The sequence below is a fragment of the Diabrotica virgifera genome, chromosome 5, assembly GCF_917563875.1.
Source record: "Diabrotica virgifera virgifera chromosome 5, PGI_DIABVI_V3a".
NCBI lineage: Eukaryota > Metazoa > Arthropoda > Insecta > Coleoptera > Chrysomelidae > Diabrotica > Diabrotica virgifera.
Genome location: NC_065447.1, coordinates 115,019,826 through 115,045,448, shown reverse-complemented (window position 1 = coordinate 115,045,448; position 25,623 = coordinate 115,019,826). Strand labels below are relative to the sequence as shown.

General features: G+C 32.6%; 1 protein-coding gene across 1 annotated transcript in view; it reads right to left on the bottom strand.

The window, feature by feature from the left end:
- Window positions 1-5,583: 5,583 nt before the first annotated feature.
- LOC126885104 (uncharacterized) overlaps window positions 5,584-25,623 on the bottom strand; it is a 110,759-nt gene continuing 90,719 nt past the window's right edge. Inside the window, exon 6 of the mRNA XM_050651530.1 lies at window positions 5,584-6,179. Coding sequence (XP_050507487.1) covers window positions 5,687-6,179 — 493 coding nt within the window. The 3' untranslated portion in view covers window positions 5,584-5,686. The remainder of the gene's footprint in view (window positions 6,180-25,623) is intronic.

Here is a 25,623-nt window from a genome sequence, read left to right as displayed (position 1 = left end):
TGGACTTGATGATCAAACTCAGAGCCACTTTATCTTTATAAGATAAACATTTACCAGTCCTACTGTCGGCAGTAACACTTAGTGAAAAATTTACGACTCTGATTCTTTTATCGGTACAAATTAATATAAACATATCAAGGTCCCTCAGATAAAAGAGATATGAATGTCTAATGAGAATACGAGCACGAATTACGTAATACACATTTCATCTCTGAAGTTATAGATTTGTGAGAATTCGACAATTCCCTGAAACACAAACATGATTTTAACGAATTTAAAATACAGGGTGAAGCAAAATGTTACAAATGATTTTCGCACCGTTACAAGTTGATCGTTTTCACGATATAAACAATTTAAAAATGAAAAACGAACGAAAGATAACGATTTTCAAAGCTCAAAAACACAAGTAAAAAATTTCATTTTTGTAATCATTGAGTACTTAAAGTCAAGCTCAAACCTTCTTCTATCAGGTAGGTACCGATAAGATTTTAGCCATGTTTTATTCCAAAACATATTTTTTTTAATTATTGTTAATGAGGAAGGTTTCTTATGGGGAAACGGGCATTAACTAAAAAAAATGTTTCTAAATGAAATGGGTAAGTCCAAAATACTTATCAAGAGCTGACAGAATAAGGTTTGAACTTGAATTTAGATTTTTCGTAATTTCAAAAATGATATTTTTACTTATGTTTTTGAGCCTTGAAAATCGTCTTCTTTCGTTCTTTTGTCAGTTTTAAATTGTCTATAACTCGAAAACGATCAACTTTAGAGAAATAATAATAATAATAATAATAATAATATCACTGTGTATCGGCGTATCTACCAACACTGTGCTCTAAACAATATCATAGAGCCTCAACAGAAAGGATGCGCTAAGGGTTCCATGGGCTGCAAAGAACAGCTTATCATCGACTCAGTCATTTCTAACCAGGCATTCACTAAAAAAAGGAACCTTTTTACTGCTTTTATTGACTATAAAAAGGCCTTCGATTCAGTACCGCATGAATGGCTAATAGATATTTTGAAAATATACAAGGTCGATGATAACATAGTGACCTTTTTAAGGCATATAATGAGAGATTGGAAGACTAAAATTCACCTCCAAATACCTGGTGAAAACAATATTGAAACCGAAAATATCGCAATCAACCGGGGCCTGTTTCAAGGAGACTCGTTGAGTCCACTGTGGTTCTGTTTAGCTTTGAACCCCCTTTCCCAGCTATTAAACTCCACAGACTCAGGTTTTAGCATTAAAAGCAATAATACTGTAATAGCGAAGCTCAATCATCTGTTGTATATGGATGATTTGAAATTAATGGCTTCCACTCGAGAACACCTAGAAGAGATGCTAAAAACTGTAGAAACATTCTCTAATGATATTAGTATGCAGTTCGGTCTAGACAAGTGCCGTGTTTTGAATATAGTCAAAGGAAAGGTACAGCCCGGTGGATTCGATATGCAAAATGGCCAGAACATCGAGGCCATGGGCGATAACGATATGTACAAATATCTTGGAGTAAAGCAGGCGCGGAAAATTGACCATAAGCAAATGAAAACTGAGATAACTACTGAGTTTATAAGAAGGGTAAAACAGCTGCTTCGTTCACAGCTTAACAGTAAAAATTTGTTTAAGGCACTGAACACCTACGCTTGTTCCGCGCTTAGCTATTCATTTGGTATTGTTAAGTGGACAAAAACGGATATAGAACATCTTCAGCGAAAAGTACGAACACACCTCACAAAGGCACAAAAACACCACCCTAAAAGTGCAGTAGAACGAACGACATTACCCCGGTACTTAGGAGGAAGAGGACTTATGGATATAGGTGAGCAATTAGATAAACAGATTGCTAATTTAAGAACTTATTTTCAGATGCAGGCTGAGACATCTACTCTACACCGCGCAATTTGCGCAGTAGATGACACAACACCGATCAAACTGAGGGAACCAGAAATGCGCATAAACCACCTTACTAAGGACGAAAAACTGCGCACCTGGATGGGTAAACCTCTGCACGGGCGACATCCCAATGAAGTTAGCCAAGACTATGTCGACAATATAGCGTCGAACTATTGGTTGACATCAGGAAAGATGTTCCCTGAAACGGAGGGTTCATTACTGGCCATTCAGGATCAGGTTATACCAACCAGAAATTACCTGAAATATATCGTCAAAGACCCTCAGGTTCAAAACGACAGATGCCGATATGGATGTCAAGCCCAAGAAACCATCCAACATATTACAGGGGGCTGCCAGGCATTTGCTGCAACTGAATACAAGGAACGGCATGACGCAGTGGGAAAAATCCTTCATCAAGAGATAGCTAACAAACTGGGACTTCTCCAAACGGACCATCTCCCATATTATCAATACGTTCCTGAGAGTATGCTTGAGGATGGCAACTACAAGCTATACTGGGACCGCAGTGTGCTCACAGACCAAACAGTGGCACATAATAGACCAGATCTCGTACTAGTCAATAAATTAACAAGACAAACAACACTAATTGATGTGGCGATACCTAACAACAATAATCTACGTAGTAAATTTACTGAAAAGATCGCCAAGTATAGAGATTTGGAAATTCAAATACGGAGACAATGGAGAATGCAAAGTACCCAGACGATACCTATTGTTATGTCTACTACTGGAGTCATTCCGAAGACCCTCCTCGAAAGCATAAAAAAGCTGGGTCTCAATGAACATATTTATAAGACCATGCAGAAAGCTGTACTACTTGCGACGGCCAGAAGTGTAAGAAAGTTTTTGGGAGATACACCTGCATTCCAAGTCACCTAGGGCTCGATAACACGGAAAGAGTCTCACCAGAGCTCAATCCTTTTGATACCGTAGGTATCTGGGATGAGTCAATTTTCCCCTCAGAGGGAGTGTGAGCCGTATGGCTAAATCTGAATAATAATAATAATAATAATGACTTTATTGCTTTTTTTCAAAAAAAAAATACAAACTAGACAAACAGTAATAATTATAATAAAGCAAAAGGCGACGTTCGCTCTTAGATGATGTTCCTAGAAACACCAGCTAAGAAGCGCTCTTCCACGTAACCGCAAATATTACAAAAGACTTTTTTTGTTTAGAATGATCCAAAAAATCTGAAATAATATCTGCGCGGGTCGAAATTCTTTTAGTTCATTAATTCATTGTTATTCACAAAATCGCAATAACAAAAAAAGTCATTTTTTAATTATTAATTAATAGTTAGAACAACATTAGATCCGACAAATCTTGTTTTTTGTAATTGTTAACATCGTAAATTACATAATATCCAATTGATTTTATCCGATAGACAGCTAGGTGAAGTTCGACCTTATATCGTATCTTAGACTATTACCATTTTTTTTTGTATACTCCATCTAATTTACTTACCGTTGCACGTCATCCGCATCATAGCCCGAGACGTCCCATGATACCGACACAAAATATTTAGGCGGTAGGTGTGTTCTTTTTTAGAATCACTTTGCCGAGTACACTGGCGTTACAGCCACTAGGCATATTTTATTATATACGCGTAGAAATAATGTTTAAAGATTTCTATTAACCTTCCGATGACCAACCTTTTTTTGTTACACGGATGACCAAGGGGGGGAAAATGACCCCAGGTCAAAAATGTCAAAAATGACAATTAACAAAAAAATTAAGTTTTTTTTTTAATTTTTTTTATGGCATGGACTTTATGTCATTCAGCCAGTCACAACATGAGTATTAGTGTCATGTGTAGTGTGTATGTTGAGTAAGTGTCTTGTTACTTTGCAAAGTCGACGTCTTTAGCGTAAAACTACTTGGAATTACACATAATAGACGGTATTTTACTAAACATCAACTTCAGAACACATATTTTATTCGTAAAATATAGGGAATTTTTTTTATTTCAAAATATGAGGATACCTAGAATGATATTAAAGTCAAATAAAAAAATAATGAGTTAAAAATTGAAAATATTTTTGAATTTATTAAAGAAAAATATACGCTGGGGTCACAATTTCCCCGCTTGGTCATCCGAAAGTTAAGGTTAACTTAAAGAAATACACAATAATATGTTTCATTTAATTTGTATAAATGAATTATAATGCGTTTTTATGAAGCACATTTGTTCGGAATACACTGTAACTATAATCGAACGAATGTGATATTTTGGCATAAATTGGTAACATTTATTTGACAGTTGCGGTGATGACACTTCATATTTGTTTATATTCTTTACTATAAGTATTTGTTTCATTATATTTACTGTTTTTATTATGTACTTTAACGTAAGATTATAACTTAATTCTTGTTTTCTATTTCTAAAGTTTTGATTTATTTACATTGAATATTAAGTTGTTTTGCTGTATAATCCACTTTCGCAAAAATTGTGTGATGTATTTGATTTAAAATGAATTCAAAAATTTTTTGTAATTGGGCAACAATGTCAACTTAGATCTCTAACGTAAATAATGACGTGCAACGGTAAGGGCCGGTATTCCCAACCTCACTTAAGCCAAACCTTACTTTAAGCCTTTGCTTAAGCTTAGATGCCTGTATTTCCACTTCAATTTGAGGCTTAAGCCTAGGCTTAAACCAAATAATTTTAAGCTCACGCAGGAGTTGGTTTAAGCCTTTGCTTAAAATTTGTTTTCTGTTTTTTTAGGTTATTTCTATAGATTATTAATTAGAGAGTTATTTTGAAAACCAACTTTTGAGTAATAACGTTATTATTAGATTATTAAATAATCTATTAATCTATTAATTTATTAATCGTAATAACGATTATTAAAATTCTTACTACTTTTGGAAGGTGTAGATGAAAATTATTTATTTCTACAATGCTTGGTAGGTATATTTATTTTACAAAAATAAACTTACATTCGAATTTGACATTTTAAGGAATATATCCAATAAACAAAATTACAAATACGGATCTATTGCTTATGCAAAATAACAATAACAATATAACCAGAGAAAATATCGACAGTAAAATAAACTAACAACACATGCACCATGTACACAAAATTAAGTGAAGTAAATGGCATTGATACCGATGACAAGATAAAATTAAACGTCAACAGTAGTGTTTTTTACCTCAGAACAGTTAGTTTTGGCATTTTGACGTATTCAGAGGTACCAAACCAATTAACTTTACAGTTGAGTATCAGTTTAATTAAGGAAATGATGAAAATACGGCACTTGGCTTAAGCCTCTCCTTAACTTTTGACACAGGCTTAGCTAAGCAAAAGCTTAAGTAGCTATTGAAATACCGGCCCTAAGTAAATTAGACAGACTGTAGGTAGCTCCACTCACAAGAGCAACAACAGTAGCAACAACAGTAACAGCGTACAACTGTCCCTGTAGTAATAATCTTGGTTGAGTATATAATATATTTTTTCAACAAAACTACATAATTACATTTCACCGATCACCAAAAATTCACTGATTTACAGCCCAAATTGGTGTTTATATAGTAATTTTTACCTTTTACCCTTTGATATTATAGAGCCTCAATGGGTAAAACGTAATTATGATTATCAATCACGATAAAATAAAATTATACTGTTAAGATGCTAACACAACGGAAACACAAGAAGTATGCCATAATGTATTAATTTCTTTATTGAATATTATTGACACTTAGTATAATACATAAATCTAAGCAAAACCTATCTACTTATATCACGATGTATTTATTGATTAAACAAAATTGTTAACTTCTTCATCTTTACTTTTAGTTTTAAGTAGTATTTTATGCTTTCTATCTATTTTTTTGCTATATTTTTCTGCTTTGTCCGTTTTGACTTCGACTATTCTAAAAGCACCAACTAAAACTGCTATTTCTCTAATAAAGTACCCTATTGCTTCAGCCACTGGCTTGAAAATATCTCTTATCGATGTCAGAATATTATAAAAAAGTATCAGAATTGGTTGTATTACAGAGTTGAACAATGTAGTTAGCATAGGTTTGAAGAAATAATCCGATACAATTTGAATAATTCCTACTGTCAAAGGTTTAAGTATACTGTAGAGCAAAAATCTTATAGACTGTAGTACGAAGGACATAAAAAAGGAACAACCGATATTGAAGCTTCCAAATAGTTCAGCCCAAAATTTTGTCGTATAAGCTTCGGTTCGCAAAGCTAGATCTTCAGTGGTGATAATCGGCATTCTATCAGTTGTCTGAAAGTAGCTAAAAATAAAAAAATGTATTGTATTTATAATATAAAAGTAAGAAAACACTTGCATCACTGTAATTAGGCTACAACGCAGACTTCAAATGATAATTAGTGTAGGGATCAAATTAACAGTTAAATTGGAAAGATACTAGAAAGTATTATAAGCCACTAGTTGACCAATCACAGGGACCAATTGACAGATTCAATCTCAATCTCCATAGGTAGAGGAGTGAGGCAAGGATGCATTCTGTCCCCGGTGTACATACTCTGAATATATCTTCGAGCAAGCGCTGGGAGAACCACAGGAAGGCGTATTAGTCAACGGAGTGTGTCTAAACAATATTAGATATGCCGACGACGCAGTAGTTTTTGCAGATAGTCTAGATGGTTTGCAAAGAATGATGTCGTGGATATCAGATATAAGTAGAGAACACGGGATTGATCTCAATAGAAAAAAAAAACAGTAGTACATGGTAGTCAGTAAGCGCGAAATATTAAATACACAGCTTTTGGTGAACCAACAACCAATTGACAGGTTGGACACATACCTTGGTACCAACATAAACAGGCAATGGACCAATTAAGTGAAATAAAATATAGCATAGGAAAAGCGAGATGAAGATGAAGTCTCTTTTCAGAAGTCACAATTTACCACTTAATACCAAAATATCTATCATCAGATGCCACGTATTTTCTACGTTATTATACGGAGTAGAGGCTTGTACACTTTCCAAAGCTTCTTTAAGGAAACACGAGGCATTCGAGATGTGGTGTTACAGACGCATTTTGAGAATTTCGTGGGTGGCTCGTGTGACTAATGTTGAGACACATTGGTACACATTGAGACATGTTACTGGTACACAGTGAGACACATCATATTATATTCCATAGTTCTATAAAAAAAATAAAAAAAAGTCAAAATAGCTTCGTAAAATACTTTGTGTATTCTCCGTTGTTAGGTATTCAGTTTTCTTTAGGTTTATTTCCATCCCATTCTTTGTAAATTTCTGTTCCAGTTTCCTCATCATAAAACTTAGGTCATCTTCGTCTTGTGCGATCACTATTTGGTCGTCAGCATCATAGATATTCGTTTCTTACTGGTAAGTACAACCCATTCCTTCACACTTTATTTTCCATGGTTTGAGCGTTTTTTCCAGGAATACTTTGAACAGGGTAGGGGATGTGGAACAGCCCTGTAGTAGTCCCTTTGTCGTCTTAAATGAACGACAACCTAAATTTCCTAAACCTGTTGTCTGATTTAAGTGATTTTTTTAACATGTTCCACCCTTATTCTTAATTCGATCTAATAATATTGTTGCTAGACAGCTAAATTGTCATTGTATACCGGACGTATCAATCAATGTGATTTTTTCTGTCAAAGTTCGTATCACCATGTGGAATATTCTAGCATTTATAAAATACTGAAATTAAAACCCAACCAAGCCTCATGTGTTCCTAACATTCTGATTTTTTATTAGTTCGCTTATGTTGAATAATAAAAAAAAGAATGTGTGTGTACTTTGTACGCACGTAAGAAGTTATACTTCTATTATATGATTTAAACGAAATTAATATACTTTTTATTTATATTTTGTTTAAATATTAAACTAATTTATACTTACTACTTCTCAAACATTTTTATTAGAACAGTGCCAAAAATTAAAATAATAAAAGAATAAAACACACACAAACACATTAAACAAGCCACAAATGATGTCTGAACATTAATTGTCGAAAATTTTTTTAACTAAATACGTATTTTCTGAAAATACAATTAAATAATAAATATAGTTACAATCATAAAATGTATTAAAAAAAACAAAAAAGAAAGTTTCTATTGGGACTCGAACCAGCGCTGATAAGAGCGGTTGGTATTGGAATTAATTCGCCTTCTCCGCTTAGCCACGGACACTATGTGTCATTATTTACGAAGATCGACTAACTAAACGGATTAAACTTGTGATATTTTGATATTTTGAAAATTGATCAAATTATTTTAATTTTGAATTGAAATGATTTAGAATTGAAAAAATACAACAAAACATAGAGTAAAAAACAATATATTAGGTGAATATTGATAGAAATTTTGATGGTAATCAAATTATATAAATAAAAGTATTACATACTATGTATTTTGGCAGATCAAATAGGTAGGTTTATACCCATGATACATTAACAATTATTACGTACCTGTTGCTTTTAAAAACTATTTAAAAGTCACTACAATATTATAAACTTTTTTGTTTCTGTCCTCACAACAATAAAACTAATATATTATACATTTGTTTACCTTTACCTTTACCTCCAAACCACAGCTGCCATATCGGATAATTTTTGACATGTCATTTGAACATCCAATCAGAACAAAGTTATAATGCGCATGCGCCAGGCTGGTAGGTTTTAACATATAAAAAAATCACCCTCTATCGCGGGTAAAGAAGTATAACTTCAAAAAGTTGGGTACTTTAACAACTAGTATTGTTTTTCATCAATACAAGATGTTGTTAAATAAGTATGTTGTAATTTTTAAGGTGTAGTTTTGCATGAAAATATAATGACAGTTTGCTTTATAAACGGGGGGTGTTGAAATTTTTTTACAAATTGACGATTTATTTATTTCTCTTAAACCAGATAAGATATGCAAATGAACTATGGTTGGTGTTAAGAGATAGTAATTGGGCATTTTTTGATATAAAATTAGGAATTTAATATTCACCATTGGCGCGCATACGGGTAATATAAACCTTATATGCGCCAATAGTGAATATTAAATTCCTAATTTTATATCAATAAATGCGCAATTACTATCTCTTAATACCGACCAAATTTCATTTGCATAACCGGTTTAAGAGCAATAAATAAATCGTCAGTTTTTAAGAACAACTTCAATAGCCCCTATCTCGGAAACGAAGCATTTGCGGACATTTATAAAGCAAATTATTTATAAAACGTTTATAAAGCAAACTGTCATTATTTTTTCATGCAGAATCATCCCTTAAAGTTTGCCGTACTTATTTAAAAACACCCTGTATTGATGAACAACAAAGCTCGTGGTCAAAGTACCCAACTTTTTTTATTATCCATCATAAGCGAATGAATAAAAAAACAGAATGTTTTTCAAATGTGAGGCTATAGTTAGGTTTAAATTTCAGTCTTTTATAAATGCTAGAATATTCCACATGGTGACACGAACTTTTAAAAACAATCAAGGTTTGATTGGTACATCCGACATACAATGACAATTTACCTGTCTAGTAACAATATTATTACGGAGATATTGTTAAAGAATATGGCTACACCATATTAAAAAAGTCACTTAAATCGGATAAGTTTACTAAATTATGTAGAGGTATCAAAAATGACCCATTTTTAAAGTGGTACGTTAATTTCTTGGAGAAGTGTACCTACACACATGTATGAAACGAGGTCTCACGCAAATAATTAAAAGTTGCTTATTTCAAGGCGTATTACAGACTTAAAGTCTCTCATAAGATGCCTTGATGGCTCTAATCAGAGTGATGTAGGCAAACAGTATAGTAACGAAATATAGTAAGGAACCTCCAGTATAGTGAAGCAACATGTTATATTAACGCCATTTTCGAATATTTGTTAGAGATTTAACGGCGGTAAAGATGCAGACCATAGAGAGAGGAAGTATAAAGGAAATCTCAGATCAACATACCTCCCATATGATGATGGGAGAAATGCCAATGGAAGGGATTATTCATTACTATACTTTGTTATGACTTATGATTTAGACATACTAAACGTAGAAAACCACCCAACTTTCGTAACTGCACAACGAAATAGGTTATTAATATAACACTTGCCATAACTCACTTGGCTAAAAACTGTTAAATCATGTATTAGATTAGGTATCTTTTTCAGATTATCGACACATCCATTTTACTCCAGGAAAATAAATTAGAAATAGACCATGTTCGGGACACTCAAATATCCAGGTAGCTGACTAATTTTTTAGTTATTGTAAACCTATATGAATAAAGCCTACCTGTTTCCTGTCTAGAGTTCGCGTCCGTTTTTTAAATATTAACAATTTAGTGCAAAAATCGCGATTTTTTCGATTTATTGCACCCCTTTAAAAAGCTAAATAGTTGACATAAAATTACAAAATTTAATTTTTTAGAACATTGAAAAATCATCAAAATGTCGATTTTTGAAAGGTAAAAAGTTAATTTGTTGCTTCGCAAACTGCAAAATACGTGAAAATTGTTATTTCTTAATAACTCATACTAAAACTAAATTATAGCTTGTGGTTCACCCAACGTTGGATATTGGGGTAGGTACTTAACAAACTCTCAAAGTTAGAGACCGATCCATTAATCAGTTTAAAAGTTATTCTATTTGTTTATCCCAGAGACCTTTATTTTGCAATAACATAAGACAGAAAATAATGAAGATTATAGTCATTCTACATATGCTAAATGAAAGTAGAAAAGTGACACTATCAAAACGTATTAAAAAAAAAAGATAAAAAATTATCTAATATAGTCAAAAATCCTAATGAATCTTTTTTAAAATTTTGTAGTTTATAAACATTGAGAATAACTTCGGTAGATATAAACATTTAGAATAATAATACCGTCCGTAGAAAAATCATTTACATTTTTTTGATCGTTTTCAGGTGTATTTTATTTTAATTAATATTTTAAATTAATATTTTACATATTCGGAAAGCTGGTATTTTACAAGAATTTTTAAAAGTACAGTTCAAATGTTAAATATTCGTGGTAAGTGAAGGGGAAGCTGGTAGCTGACAAATGCACAAGTTCAAAAACGAAAAAACAACTTAAAACTACTATCATTTTCTACATCTCGGGATCTATTCAATGGATTTTGATCTTTATTTTTTTTATTGGTATGTATTTTTTGTGCATATTACAAATATGTAATTTGTCTAGACATTTATTAATTAATAAACGGTCTAATTTGTTTAGACAATTTAAAAAAAAATAATTTATTCCAAAATTCCATGTTTCAATCATACTATCATTACTAATCATAGAAAAAGCTAAGGTATACTTTAATAAATAAATTACCTTGAATAAATAATAATAAAAATAATTTATTTATTTAAGTGTCCTTTAACTTTTTCTATGATCATTAGTGATAGGTACTATGATTTAAAAATAAATTTTTGGGAAAAATATGTTTTCAAGAATTGTTTAAACAAATTAGACTGTTTATTAATTAATAAATTTTTTAAACAAACTGCATATTTGTAATGTTATTAGAAATTCCATACAAATTAAAAAAAAAAGATCAAAATAGGTTGAGTTGATCCGGAAATACAGAAAATTGTATTAGTTTGAAATTGCTTTTTCGGTATTTGAACTTGGTGGATTTGTAGGTTTCCCCTAGTAACCGTTAGAATTACATTTTTGAAAATTCGTAGAGGATGCTGTGAAGTACAATGTTTGTGCAAATTTTTTAACAAGAAATACAAATCCCATTCTTTAAAATGACATCAATGTGATTCCTTAATTATTATAAACAAATTAGCTGTGAATTAAAGAAAACACATGGCTAACTTTGTCCCAAATGAACCCAGGCTAATTTTTTTATTTGGAAACTCGTACTAAAATACTAGCTTTTCGATTATTTAAAAATATTGTTTCCACGGTTTTTTTTTGTTTTTGAAGTTATTCTGAATGTTTATAAATTACAAAATTTTAAAAATTGGCATTAGGATTTTTGACCATATTATTTAATTTTTTTTATCTTTTTTTAAAACATTTTGATACTATCAGTCTTCTACTTTCATTTGGCATACGCAGAATTGCCCTATATTCATTATTTTCTGTCTTATGTTATTGCAAAACAAAGGTCTCTATGATAAACAAATAGAATAACGTTTAAACTAATTAATGGATCAGTCTAAAATTTTGACGGTTTGTTAAGTACAAAACCTACCAAGCTTTGGGTAAAACCCTAATATACTAAGTTACATTTAGTAAAAGTTATTAATAAATATCGATTTTCATTTATTTTGCAATTTGCTAAGCAACAAATTGACTTTTAACATTCAAAAATTGGTATTTTAAAGTTTTTTTAATGTTCTAAAAAAATCTAATTTTGGAATTTTATGTCAACTACTTAGCTTTTTAATAGAGTGCAAGAAATTTAAAAAAATCGCGTTTTTTGTACTAAATTGTTAGATACTAATTAAAAAACGGACGCCAACTCTAGGCAGGAAGCAGGATGTTTTTTTTCCTATAGGTCTTCAATAACGAAAAAAGTAGTCAGCTACCTGGATATTTGAGTGTAATGAGAAAATCCTGATTTATTTGGACTATTTTGAAATAGGCTGTCTCAGTCCTTACTTATTTCTATTTGTTTTGTGCAAAGAACTAGTCCGTTCACTGACGATTGCAAGACCTGTAAAGTTGAGATTGACTTGGATTCATTGAAATGAAAATTGACGTACGCATAGCTAACATGTCAAAAAAAAGTGATATTGTGCTGATGTGTGTTTTGCTCTGGGGGTAAGTTTCACCCCTTCTTGGAGGTGAAAAAGTATACGTTCAAAACAACTCCGGAAATGGATAAACTGACTAATTCTAAGCAAATTTTGTTCTCTAGCGTTTTATCACTAAATTTAATACTTTTCGAGTTATTTGTAAGTAAATACATTAATTTTTCAACAAAACATCATGTTTTTAGACAGTTTTTCGTAAATACCTCAAAAGTAAGTATTTTATGGAAAAAGCATTTTTAGAAAAAATATAGCTCATAAAAAAGTGAAAAAATGGTGTATGAATGAGATCTCTAGACCAAATAAAAGAGGAGTTGTAGCTAATGAAAAATAGGTTCATATTCACCAAATTCCAAATAGAATAATTCAACGTGAAATGACCAAAAAATAAGCACTTTTTGGGAAAACTCATTACAACTTTTCTAACGTTTTTTAAAGCTTTATTTTGGGTTTTTAAAAACGTTTCTAGCAAGTTACCTACGCTCAAAATAAAGTTGATACCCCTATTTTTGGTAAAAAAATCGTGAAAATTGCTCCCTAATTAGCATCCCAAATTAAATTAATCGTTACCACTTCACTCTTTACGCACCACAAAGTTGCTTTACTCGTGTATGTATTGTTTAAATATGATTTGTAAGTTTCATCCGTTCAAAGTGCTTATTATTAAAAGGAATCGTAGTTGAAAGAGCTTGACCGAGACAATAATCACGAGTGGATCTAAATTTTGAACAGTCGTGTCCTACACAATTTTTATCTTACAGAAAAACAAAAAATCCAAACTTCAGAAAAGCAAAACCTACTTTTTTCTGTTTGAGATTTTTGGTATCATTAATAATTTTTAAGTTATTTTGAAAAAAGAAATATTTTTTTAAAAATCATTTAAAAAAATTAAAAAATTAAAAATTAAGAAAGTTTTTACTTCAAAACCAAATCTTTTCAAAAATAAGCACTTTGAACCGATGAAACTTACAGATCATACAGGGTGGGGCATTAGTGTCACAAAGTCCAGTTACTCGTTTGTCGTAAGAGGTTTGTCGTTATTAGGTAAAATTTGGGGCACAGATTGGACCATAATCTGAAAATATTTTTAAACATACAGGGGCGTGCGTATTGACAGGGTGACAGAAACTTATGTTTTTTTAATGGAACACGCTGTATATTTTTACATTTGGGGATTCTCCTCACTGTTTCCTTTCTTAAAATATAGGGTTTTGTAATATTATACGAGGTAGTTTAAAAGATAATTACGTTTTTTTTGTTAATTTCGTAGCAACATTTACACCCTGTAGAATTGTAGTGATTTGACGTCAAATTTTTATTTTAGGTTTAGACGATTTTTAATATAGTCTACTATTGTTAAACATTAACAGTATAGCGAAATGTTTAATTTTAGTATACAGAGTTGGTCGAAACTCGGAATGAGTATTTTATGATTTTTTTTTTAAATAGAACACCCTGTGTTTTAATATTGTAATAAAATTATATTTTATGGTACTTTTTATTTATTAAGCATTCCCTATGCCTAAGTGTTTTAATTTGTAAGTTATTCGTGATTCTTTAAGCCAAACATTAATTGCACCAAAAATTGCGTGAAATTTTATTAGGTGGCCGTGAATATATTCAATCAAATATAATTTTTCGAAAAAAAAATTTATGATAATCCAGCTTGATCCTTAATTTATTATTATTGGACGAGATATTTAAATAAATTCGTAGTTAAGATTATTGGTGCGCAATGTTAATAAAAACATACAATATTCTACCTAGTCAGCTAATACACTAAATTTGCTTAAAAATTTGAATTATACTATTTTTCCAGTTTCAGTTTCAGTTTCAGTTTCTTTGTTACCATTACTAATATGAATTTTTCTAATGAGGAACTGATTAATAAGATTTTTGTGCTGATGGAGTATACCAAAAATGTGCTACTAGCAATAAGAATTTTTCATCAGAAACTCCCTGATAGACGACAACCAAGAAGAGAAACGTTTGAAAATATACTAGAACGGTTTCAACGGACTGGACACTTAGATTATGATAAATCTGATAAAACAAAAACTGTTGTAAATGAAGAGAAGAGGAATTAAATTTAATCCTTAGTGTCACCGAAGATCTGCATATTAGTACAACCGTTCTTACAATCTAAGTATCTAGTCTGTTGAGACCGTTTTACTATACTTTTAAAGTTTCTCTTCTTGGTTGTCGTCTATCAGGGAATTGCTGATGATAAATTTTTATTGCAAGTAGCTCATTTTTGTTATACTCTCCTAACACAACACCGTTTTAATCAGATCCTCATTAGAAACATTAATATTATAATATAATGGTAACAAATCAACTGAAACTATAAAAATAATATAATGTCAAATTTTTAAGCAAATTTTATGCCATAGCCAACTAGGGAGAATTTTGTATGTTTGATTAATATTTTAAGCACCAACAAACGTTACTACGAATATATTTGGATATCTCATCCAATATTAATAAAGTAAGGATCAGACTAGATTATTATGTATTTTTCTTTCGGAAAAATTATTTTTGATTGAATCTTTTCACGGCCACCTAATAAAATATCACGTAATTTTTGTTGCAATTAATGTTTGGCTTAAAGAATCACGAATAACTTACAAATTAAAGCACTAAGGTATAGGGAATGCTTAAGAAATAAAAAAGTACCATAAAATATCATTTCATTACCATACTTAAATACAGTGTATTCCATTTAAGAAAACTCAGAAAATACTCATTCCGAGTTTCGACCCACCCTGTATACTAAAATTAAACATTTTGCTATACTGTTAATGTTTAACCCTAGTAGACTGTATCAAAAATTGTTTGAACATAAAATAAAAATTTGATGTCGAATCACTACAATTTTACAGGGAGTAAATTTTGCTACGAAATTAACAAAAAAACGTAATTATCTTTTAAACCACGGCGTATAATATTACAAAATCCTATATTTTAAGAAAGGAAACATTGAGGAGAATCCAAAAATGTAAAAATATATAGGGTTTTCCATTAAAAAAAAAACAAAAAGTATGTGTCACCCTATCAATACGGACGTCCCTGTATATTTGAAAATATCTTTAAATTATGGTACTATGTTTGCCCCAAGTTTTACCTAAATAACTTTTTTTCGTATCTCTTACGACAAACAAGTAATTGGACTTTGTCGCAATAATTCCAATGATGATATAATTCTAATGATGATTTTACAAAAAACTTTATTTTGCGCGTAACTTGCCTACTTTTGATGCTAAATTTTTTTTTTAAATACAAAAATAAAGCTTTTTTAAACAATTTAAAAAAGTTGTAATGAGATTTTCCCAAAGGGTGTATCATTGTTTTGTTATTTGACGTTGAAATATTCGCTTTGGAATTTGACGAATATTTTTCATTAGCTACAACTCTGCTTAGACTGAGTTTAGAGACCTCATACGTACACCATCTAGTTTTTAAAGCTAGATTTTGCTAAGGATGTATTTTTTGTTAAAATAATTACTTCTTCAGTTATTTGCGAAAAAACGTATAAAACGTGTTTTTTGTCAAAAAATGAACATATTCACTCGCAAATAAGAAAACTATTGACTTCTGAAAAAACGCTATAGAATAAAAGTTGCTTAGAAATAGTCGGTTTATTCACTTCCGGACTTATTTTGAACGTAAATTTTCAAGCGGTTTATTAAAATTTGGAGTAAAAACCGTGAGTAAATGGACTAAACATTGAAGATCCATTCTTAATTCTGCCTTCTGATTCCACTAGAGATGTTGGGCCATCGTCATATCTTTTCATACTTAATTAACTCATGAACACCCTATCACTTCTGAAACACTACCTCTCGCTTCAAACTGCCATTTAAAACCAAGTGTAAAGCATATTTTTACAAAAGGCTTCAATTAAGTAAGGGAATATAAAAAAATATGGTCACCACGGGCACATGACAGTGATACTTAACCCACAATAAGAATATCAAATATTTAAGACAACTATTATTATTTAACCTTCACTTAAATAAAAATATTTATTAGGTACTACGTACTTCTTCGTCTCTAAGCGCAAATACGGGTGATTCATTAAAAAGGTCAAATCTCTGAGTAGAGATTCTAGACCTAAAAATATTAAGTTTTAACCCAAAAATAAAATGTGGCTCGTTACTGAATTACAGGGTTTTTATTTAAAAATTAAATAAATATTTTTACCCAATGCTTTAAAACTATGTGACATATCCTTGCCATACTTGGCAGAAAATGTAAGTACTGTATATCCTCATAAGTTATGATAAATAAACGTTTCTCGGTTCTACCAGTGGCGTACGACAGGGGACAGTGAATGGTTTACCCTTCCCGAATTCTACGCCACTGGCGGAATTGCTATTTTAGCGCACCATTTTGATTGCTCAATACTTTTTATGTAAATCAAAAACTCTTCATTCGTAACGTTAAAGTCGTTACTTTTTGAGATATTTGAAGTTGAAAATGAAACGGCACTTTGATTAAGTAATGTATTGTGCCCCTTCATTTTCAACTCCAAATATCTCGAAAACTAGTAATTCTATCGGTACGAATGGAGAGTATAGTAGTCGAGGCATTGAAGCACAAAACAAGGCCTTACTTACGATTTTTGCCGCAGTAAGACGGATTTTAATGCAGTTTGGTGCGTTGGATTCGTGAGAATGTCAGGAAACTTTGTGAACTAATTTAATGAATAAGAAATCTCAAATTGCATTTGTACATGAGAAAAATGCATTTCAAAAGTGCATTTTGAAATAGGCAATTATTATAAATTTGTAACTCGGTAAATAGTAGGAAAAATTGACCCAATTTTCTTGCTCGGGGGTTTTTGGGGTCGCTGAAAACGAATATGAGGTCGTCGAGAGTGTGCAAACTACCTGGTGCCTGCAGCGGGTGTAATAAACGTCTTCCTCTGGAGTATTGTGGTAATTTATCATATAATTGGCTTAAACTCATTACTCGGGAGTTTTTGGGGTCGCTGAAAATAAATATGAGGTCGGCGAGAGTGTGCAAAGTAGATGGTGCCTGCAGCGGGTGTAATAAACGCCTTCTTCTGGAGTATTATAGCAATTTATCATATAATTAGTTTAAACTCGTTACTCGGGGGGTTTTTGGGGTCGCTGAAAATGAATATGAGGTCGGCGAGAGTGTTCAAACTACCTGGTGCCTGCAGCGGGTGTAGTAAACGTCTTCCTCTGGAGTATTGTGGTAATTTATCATATAATTGGCTTAAACTCATTACTCGGGGGTTTTTGAGGTCGCTGAAAATAAATATGAGGTCGGCGAGAGTGTGCAAAGTACCTGGTGCCTGCAGCGGGTGTAATAAACGTCTTCTTCTGGAGTATTATAGCAATTTATCATATAATTAGTTTAAACTCGTTACTCGGGGGGTTTTTGGGGTCGCCGAAAATGAATATGAGGTCGGCGAGAGTGTGCAAACTACCTGGTGCCTGCAGCGGGTGTAATAAACGTCTTCCACTGGAGTATTGTGGTAATTTATCATATAATTGGCTTAATCTCGTTACTCGAGGGTTTTTGGGGTCGCTGAAAATGAATATGAGGTCGGTGAGAGTGTGCAAACTACCTGGTGCCTGCAGCGGGTGTAGTAAACGTCTTCCTCTGGACTATTATGGTAACTTGTTAAATAATTGGCCCACACTTGTTACTAGGGGGTCTTTGGGGTCACTGAAAATAAATATCGCGACGACTAAGTTCTAATTTCATAGGATATTATAAAAAACATGATTATTTTGTTCAGGATCTCCATTTTCTTTAATTTGGAGCTTAAAATTATGTTGGCAGTATTGATACATTCTTGACTAATTTCATTTAGGATTTATTGCCTTTCTCTCTCACACGTTTGTATACACTAATATAACGGCTACACGTAAAAGAAGTTTAAAAACTATTTATAAACACGGTAATTTTCAAGAACAGCAAAAACGGTGTTACTCGCTCAGGTACTCGTGTCGAATTTTTTCGTAAAAAATATTGATTAATATATTTTTGAACAAATCATTTTAGTAATATATTTCTATGATAGTGTTTATAAATTCAAGTGTGTCTTTCATCAATAATTCAGGTAAATAATGGTGCTTATATATAGATGATCTAACTCGTATTTCATCTGAAATTCAAACTTACGATTTTTTTTCAGTTATCTCATTACTGCTCGTATCAAGTAAAAGTGATTGATATATAGGGTGAGGCAGATAAAGGGCCTATTAGAAATATCTCGAGAACTAAAGGTAAGAGAATCATGAAAATTGGAATACAGGGGTTTTGAGGTATGAACTATTTAATGAAAATATTTTGGTCTCTTTGCTACTTCCGGTTATACCGGAAGTTGATTGTAACTTCGTTTTTTTAAATAGGACACCCTGTATATTTTTACATTTTTGGATTCTGCTCGATGTCTTCTTTCTTTTGTTGTAAGTCAGACTGCGGCAACTCATGCGGGTGGAGGAAGCATGGGTTAGTTTGTAATTTAGCCTGCAAAAATTGTGCAGGTTCTGATTGCACAAATATTGCATTGGACTCGAGAGTGGAAGGCAATAATGAAGAAGAAGATGATAATGATGAAGAAAATGAATTTTAAAGATAAATTACGATAAATTTTGTATAATTAACTTTTTAGCCATAAATATATTATAATAATAAAAATTTATGTTTATTTATAATAAAAATACCACCCTTTTCGATCACTATAGTTACATCGAAGAAAATGGAATAAACCAAAAACTCCGAGTAACGGGTTAAAACTAATTATATGATAAATTGCCATAATGCTCCAGAGGAAGACGTTTATTACACCCGCAGCAGGCACCAGGTAGTTTGCACACTCTCACCGACCTCTTATTCATTTTCAGCGACCCCAAAAACCCCCGAGTAACGATTTTAAGCCAATTATATGATAAATTACCACAATACTCCAGAGGAAAACGTTTATTACACCCGCTGCAGGCACCAGGTAGTTTACACATTCTCGCCGACCTCATATTCATTTTCAGCGACCCGAAAAACCCCCGAGTAACGAGTTTAAGCCAATTATATGATAAATTACCACAATACTCCAGAGGAAGACGTTTATTACACCCGCTGCAGGCACCAAGTAGCTTTCCCACTCTCACCGACCTCATATTCATTTTCAGCGACCCCAAAAACCCCCCGAGTAACGATTTTAAGCCAATTATATGATAAATTACCACAATACTCCAGAGGAAGACGTCTATTACACCCGCTGCAGGCACCAGGTAGTTTACACACTCTCGCCGACCTCATATTCATTTTCAGCGACCCCAAAAACCCCCGAGTAACGAGTTTAAGCCAATTATATGATAAATTACCACAATATTCCAGAGGAAGACGTTTATTACACCCGCTGCAGGCACCAGGTACTTTGCACACTCTCGCCGACCTCATATTATTTTTCAGCGACCCCAAAAACCCCCCGAGAAACGAGTTTAAACTAATTATATGATAAATTGCCATAATACTCCAGAGGAAGACATTTATTACACCCGCTGCAGGCACCAGGTACTTTGTACACTCTCGCCGACCTCATGTTCATTTTCAGCGACCCCAAAAACCCCCGAGTAATGAGTTTAAGCCAATTATATGATAAATTACCACAATACTCCAGAGGAAGACGTTTATTACACCGGCTGCAGGCACCAGGTAGTATGCACACTCTCGCCGACCTCATATTCGTTTTCAGCGACCCCCAAAACCCCCGACTAAGAAAATTGAGTCAATATTTCCTACTATTTACCGAGTTACAAATTTATAATAATTGCCTATTTCAAAATGCACTTCTGAAATGCATTTTTCTCGTACAAATGCAATTTGAGATTTCTTATTCATTAAATTAGTTCACAAAGTTTCCTGACATTCTCACGAATCCAACGCACCAATCCGCATTAAAATCCGTCTTACTGCAAAAAAATCGACACCTCAATTCTTCAATGCCTCGACTATATATTATTTACATAGAAAGTATTGGAGAATCGTAAAATTTCATGCTCCAGTGGCGTAGAATGTAGTACGGGTCAACCATTCACTTTCCCCTATCGTACGCTTCTGGTAGTAGCCCAAAAGGTTTATTTAACATATTTTAGTAGGGTGTACAGTACCTACAGTTTCTGCCAAGTATGATAAGGGTATGTCAAATACTTTTAAAGTACTGGATATAAATAGTTAATACGATATGTAATAGGGATGTTTGATTTAAATATTATTGGTAACCAGTACTTTAAAAGTATTTGAAATATCTTTATCATACTTGCCAAAAATATGCGCATATGCGGATGATGTTACCATAATAAGCCGCAACAAAAGGATATTTAGTCCATTCTTTCACGGTTTTTGCTCTAAATTTTAAAGAACCGCTTGGATTGACATGAAATTTGGCATACGTATAGCTTACATGTCAAAGAAAACAAGTGATATTGTGCCGATATGTGCTATTGCCCTGGGGGTGACTTTCACCCCCTTATGACAGCCCTGGCATTAAGGCTATCTTCTCCCGGTGAGGGTGGTTATCCCTTATCCGAGGGGTGGAATAATTGATACGCTTTTACTTGTTGAGTTGTTTTATTTACACTCGCATGAGCATAAGCTGGTAGCACCGCACCCAAAGAACGTCTCGTGAAGAAAGAGAGACACTATCTTTAATGTGGAAATATTACGTCTGATCAAAAAATAGAATGACGAATGTCTAATATAATAATAAGAATTCCCTTGTTATAGTTTTGCTGTTTATATATTTAGAAATGCCTATTCAGCATCGACCATGAAAAGTGTTTATAATTGACTCTGCAATTATTAGTGAATCGTGATCTAGGATAACAATATTAATATAATCGAATGAAGGTTGTAATATTGTTATGATGACATAAATAACTGAAAGTAATTATCGTAGATAATTACAGGGTGTTTTTAAGATATATCTACTGAGTACAGATGAATTCTTGTACACCTTCCCTTTTTAGGAATTTTCCGACTACGGGGAGGGAAATTTGCAAGTCGTGCTACCAACCCATACTGTGTTGTAATCAATACAAAAAATTTATTTTATATACAAACTTCCTAAGCCTACGCAAATACATAAATAATATAAAATGTTCGTTTAACAACATTGTTTCGTAACACTTGTCACTCACTGTGTTTTCGGATTGTAAGCATATAATCTATTCTTATGTATTTCCTTGATTTTATTGTTTTCTATTCTGATTTTACAATTAACGTTATTTACTTCTGTTATCGTGAAAGGACCTACATAAAGACTATCAAACTTACCATTCTCTTCTCTTTTTACAAGGACTAGGTCTCCTATTTTAAAGTGTTGTGGTGTTGCTTTGAGCTTATTCTTTTCTTGCCGCTGTCTTAGGTGTCGGATATTGTTCAATTGCTGCATACTTCGCTTTGTCTGGTGATACTCCCTCTTGAGAAAGATCATGTCCTAAATATGTTACTTCCCTTCTAAAGAATTGACATTTTCCTGGGTTAAGTTTCAAATTGAATTTTCGACATGTCTCGAATGTCTTTTTCAGGTTGTCTAAGTGATGTTTTTCGGATATTCCAATTACTACGATATCGTCCATGTAAAGAAATGCTTTGTCTGGTGTTAATCCTGAAAATGCTATTGACATCATTCTTGAAAAGCTATTTGGGCTTACATTTAATCCAAAAGGTAATCTGGTAAATTGAAATGCTCCATTTTCTGTGCTGAACGATGTGTATTTTCTCGATTATTTTTCTAATGGTATCTGGTGAAAGCCTGACATTAAGTCTATAACTGAAAACCATTTTGCTCTTCCTAGTTGATCTAATATCGAATCTATTCTTGGTAATGGAAATTTGTCTGTAACTATCTTCTTGTTCAGTTGTCTAAAATCTATGCATAATCTCCATGCTTTTCCTCCATCTATAGCTTTTTTCGGTACCAGTACTACTGGGCTGTTGTACTCGGATGTAGATGGTTCTATGATTCCTTGGTCTCTTAGATTTTGTACTTGTCGATTTAATTCCTCTGTTTGCGCATGAGGTGTCCTATAATTCTTGATATATACCGGAGTTTGGTCTTTAACTCTTAGTTTTTGTTCGTAGAAATTGTTACAGGTTAACATATCATGCCTTAGGGCGAATATGTCTGAATATTCCTCGCATAACGATACTAAGTTGTCTCGTATGTATTCTGGTATGTCTAATTTCAGTGATTCTCGTAATTCTTTTTTCCTGTCCTTGCTGTCGTTGACTAGCCTATATATATTGAATAGTTTAATATCCAACGTCCTGATTGTGCTTGCGTCTACATTTACTGTTTCGTACGTTGTGTTCAAAATTTTGATGTATGGATTATTACTTGAAATAATTGCTCTTGCTATGAATATTCCTGGTTGTATTTCTTGCTGTTCCACTATCCTGTCTTTCTTTAACGTTTGAAAAATTTTTACGATTCTGTAAATTTCACATCTAGGCGGTATTATTATGGTGTCATTGTCTATATTATCCAGAATTTTCGTACTAATGTAACAATCGTTGTCCTCTTTAATGTGCATTTTAAGGTTTGCGTAATCTAGTATACATTGAAAGTTAGAAATAAAGTCTCTCCCATGATTCCGTCTGTTGGAATTGGAAAGTTAAGTTCTACCAATTGAAAGATGTGTTCGAATCGAGTTCCTTTTACTTCGAGTGTTGTCTCAACTTCTCCCATTGTTTGCAACTCTCCTTTAGTGACTCCTTTTATTTTCGCCTTTGTGTTTGGTTTCACCTGTTCCTTCATAAAATCTTGTGAACATTTTAGTATTGAAATGTCAGCTCTGTGTCTATGATAAAAGTGCTTGTGTTTCAAAGATTCCTGTTTTCATTCGTACAAAGTTCGTTAGGTTTAGGTCGAAGTTGTAAATATTATATTTTATTTCTGCCTGTGTGCTTCCCACTTCTTGTTCATTCAAAACCCCAACTGCTGGTTTTCTTGCTCTTCTTGACTGTCCTCTATTTCTAGTAACCTTACGTTCCTGTTACGTCCGCCTCTCTGGTTTCCTCTGTATGTTTGATTGTTAAATTGTCTGTATCCTCTGTTCGAATAATTTCGTTGATTGTCCGTTGCTTCTCCTTCGTTCCGTTGTCCGAAGTTATTTCTTCTTCCTCTGTCATATTTGTTATGGTATCCTCTTCTGTATTGGCGCTGTCCTCTCCTATTCTCGTAGTTTGTCCTATAATTTAAGACTCTTCCTTGTGCATTTTCTTCAGTCGTATCGATCGACAAAAATTTAGATACTACTTCCTGCGGTGATGTAAAGTTACCTGCTTCCAGTATTAGCTTAGCTTTCTCTGCATTAGCGTTTCGTTTCATTGTTGTTACTACTGCTTCCGTCGTATATTTCTTTGCTAAGTCAAGTGGCATTCCTTCCGCTATGTATGCTACTTTTAATTGTTCTGCTAACTCTTCCACTTCAGATGCGTACACTGCTGCATCTCTATGCCCTTGCCTTTTTTTGGCTAATTTGGCTATTAAATTCTTCGGATTATCACCTTTTAATTCTTTCTTTAGTGCTTCAGCTATCCGTGGAATCGTATCTTCTGTGGTCATTAGGTTCCTAGCCTTATTGGTGAGTCGCGTTTTTATTAGCGTTACAGCTGTGTCTTCATGACCTTCTGCCAATTTTCCAAGTAGTTCTAATGCGTCTAAAAATGGTTGTAATTTCCCTGCGCTTCCATCGAACTCGTTGGGCAATATCTTGCTTGCGATATTCAAAAATTCATTGATTGTCAAAGCCATGTTTAATATTGTTATATCTTGTTTTATGTCACCTTTTCCCTCTTTTATTCCGTCGTTAATTATTTCTTCTTCTCCTTCCTCGTCGCTTTTTCCTTCTTCTATTTCCTCATCGCTTTGTTCCTCCTCAACTTCCTTGTCGATTGGTTGATGTATTGAACTTGGAACCACTGTTCTCACATTTACTGCTTGAAATGATCGTATAACTTTGTCTCTGATTTTTCCAAAATATTTGTTGCACGATTCCCTTTGTTTGTCCGAAAGTGCTTCCCAGTTTTTCCTAGTCAATTGCGTGAACTTGTTATAAGCTTTAATTAGCTGTGTCGTCACTTCTTCCTTTATGTCCTTAGATTTCGGAACTTTTTTCTTTAAGACTCTTCTGCTTTGCCTGTCTATTTCTTGTGCAATTTCCTCAACTATTTTGACAAAATCTTCCCAAATAACTTTGTTGCTACTCATTTATACATAATTTTTTTCTTTTTTCCAGCTTCTGCACTTCTTAGCGAAAATATAAATTCGATAGTCTTACGGTGTATATAGATATGTAGTATATAGATATATAGTAAAGAAATATGGAGATAAAATAATACGTCAATATATGGTAAAAATATGTAAAAATTGCAGTGGTAATAAAAAAATTCAAAAATAAATAACGTTATATTAACCCTTGTAAATAAGTAGTTAGAATAATAATTTAAATGTATTATGCATATAGCGTATATTTGTTATATATCGTATATTTATTTTGATAGGTATATTTACGATAGCAAATATTAAAATCATAAAAAATTGCAAAAATGTACTAAAAATCAGTAGTCAAATAATAAATGAATAAAAGTCAGCAAGGATAAAGTATACGTTGATAAATATGTAAAAAATCATATAAAATTGTATCATTGCGTCCTATAATAACTTAATATGAGGGTAAAAAAATCTTTGTATATTGATAAATATTGGTAATAGAATAGAATAATTAAGTAAAAATAGGTAAACTTGAAACATATATTAATGTAATTAAGGTAGCACATAATGTTTATACTTTATACTTTATATTAATCAGGAAATACCATAAAAATAGCTAATATGGACTTACCACTTTTACACGTCTTTGTTCGTATCACAAGTCCTCGCTGCACGTTCCATAGCATTGTCCATTTTCCATTGTCCC